Source organism: Helicoverpa zea, chromosome 17 (assembly GCF_022581195.2).
Source record: "Helicoverpa zea isolate HzStark_Cry1AcR chromosome 17, ilHelZeax1.1, whole genome shotgun sequence".
Lineage (NCBI taxonomy): Eukaryota > Metazoa > Arthropoda > Insecta > Lepidoptera > Noctuidae > Helicoverpa > Helicoverpa zea.
The window spans coordinates 12009749-12011597 of NC_061468.1; the positions used below are offsets into that span (position 1 = coordinate 12009749).

Sequence of the window (1849 nt, forward strand, 5' to 3'; positions counted from 1 at the left end):
TTCCATTTTTATTCAATATTTTAAATTGTTGACGACAAGTACGTTTCGTTATACCTACGACCTCAAAATTATATTATTAAGACGTTGCCGTTGATAAGATATGAGCATGATGCTCCCTATGCGCTCCCTATCCCTTCCAGTAACGTACCAAGATCAGCGCCATCTAGGCATCAGCTAGGACAAGATGAAAAAGAAAATCTCTCATTGATGTTCTTTGTATACCTACGTTTTATTTTTATTTTAGAAGCTTAATTTGGATCTTTCTGAAACTAACTGACTAAGAAAGATTTCAGATTTTAAAACTCAAAAATCCTTGTCTGAGCGTTTAAGACATGACGTGTACTTTACGTGTCAAAATCTTTTTGACAATAAAGGATTGTCAGTTAATAGGAATCTTTGACACTTCTCGTTCGCTCATTTGTGTGAATAAAACATTTTCTTAAAGCATTTGTACTGCAAAATGTCTTCTTTAACGACAGTTATACCCAAATTATACCAGGAATACTCAACTAAAACACCCAAAAAGCTTAAGATCATCGATGCATACTTATTGTATATATTTCTGACAGCGGTGATTCAGTTTGTGTATTGCTGCCTTGTCGGCACTTTTCCCTTTAATTCGTTTTTGAGTGGTTTTATTTCAACTGTCAGTTCCTTCGTTCTTGGAGGTAATTTTTTTATTAAACAGAATGTTTTGAGACCAATCTTCGCAGCTATCACAATTAGGTTAGTTCTTTTCATTGTGTATGAAAAGAACTAACCTAATTCAACAATAAAAATTTCAGTGTTCACTAGATATTTTTTCCCCATGTAATTATGAATAGTAATAGCATCTTTTTGATTGCAGTATGTCTACGCCTGCAAGTTAACCCCGAGAACAAGAGTGAGTTCCAGGGCCTGAGTGCAGAGCGAGGCTTTGCAGACTTCATATTTGCACATCTTGTGTTGCACATTGTTGTCATTAATTTCATAGGATAATTCATTTGTACTCCATTATATATACTTAATAAGAAAATCTCCAAATAAATTCTTAAATCAAATGTTCTGCAAGTTTCTATTTGGTATGTTTTTCTAATAAACAAGTTGGTCATTGACACCCAGTTGGATACCCAACAGGATAACTGTACAGCTGTGATGAGATACACCAACCCATACATGTATTCTATTGCAAACTTCTTTAAACGGGTGTACTACACCAAATCGAATGACAAACACTATAAATCGAAATTCTAAATACTCGAACATTCAAAATATCTAATGGTTATTAAATCGAACATTCAATACATCGCGCAGTCAATACATCGAGTGTTCAAAATATTGAATGTTCATTTAATCGAGCGTTAAATGCATCACATATTCATCCTGTCGAAAAATCTATATTTTTTATGAATACAGGAAAAACTAAAAATTTATGATCAATTTATAAATTTTAATGTAGTTTTTATTATTTATCATTTTTTCAATCGCATTATCATCCCTTTTGCCTCTTTTTTGTTAAAGTAGATCTTCCCAATCCCGCGTTTGCCTTTTCAATTGAGATATTATTTTAAAATGTACATTTAAAAGATAAGCATTAAAGATTAAAATGTGATTTATAAGTTGAGTTTTTTTTGTATTCATAAAAAATATTGTTTTTTCGATAGGATAAATATGCGATGCATTTAACGCTCGATCAAATGAACACTCGATGTATTGACTGCGCGATGTATTGAATGTTGGATTTAATACCCATTCCATATTATGAATGTTTGAGTATTTAGAATTTCGATTTATAGTGGTCGATCAATTGATATTTGATTATTTGTCATTCGATTTGGCATAGTACACCCTCTTTAAACATATATTAAAC

At 31.8% G+C, this 1849-nt stretch overlaps 1 protein-coding gene across 1 annotated transcript; it reads left to right on the forward strand.

The window, feature by feature from the left end:
• Nucleotides 1–360: 360 nt before the first annotated feature.
• On the forward strand, nucleotides 361–1040 carry LOC124638536 (dolichyl-diphosphooligosaccharide--protein glycosyltransferase subunit DAD1). Its single transcript, XM_047175509.1, has 2 exons — nucleotides 361–668; nucleotides 848–1040. Exons 1-2 carry the CDS (start codon nucleotides 461–463, stop codon nucleotides 976–978), a joined length of 339 nt encoding a protein of 112 aa, XP_047031465.1. The 5' UTR covers nucleotides 361–460; the 3' UTR covers nucleotides 979–1040.
• The last annotated feature ends 809 nt before the right edge of the window (nucleotides 1041–1849 follow it).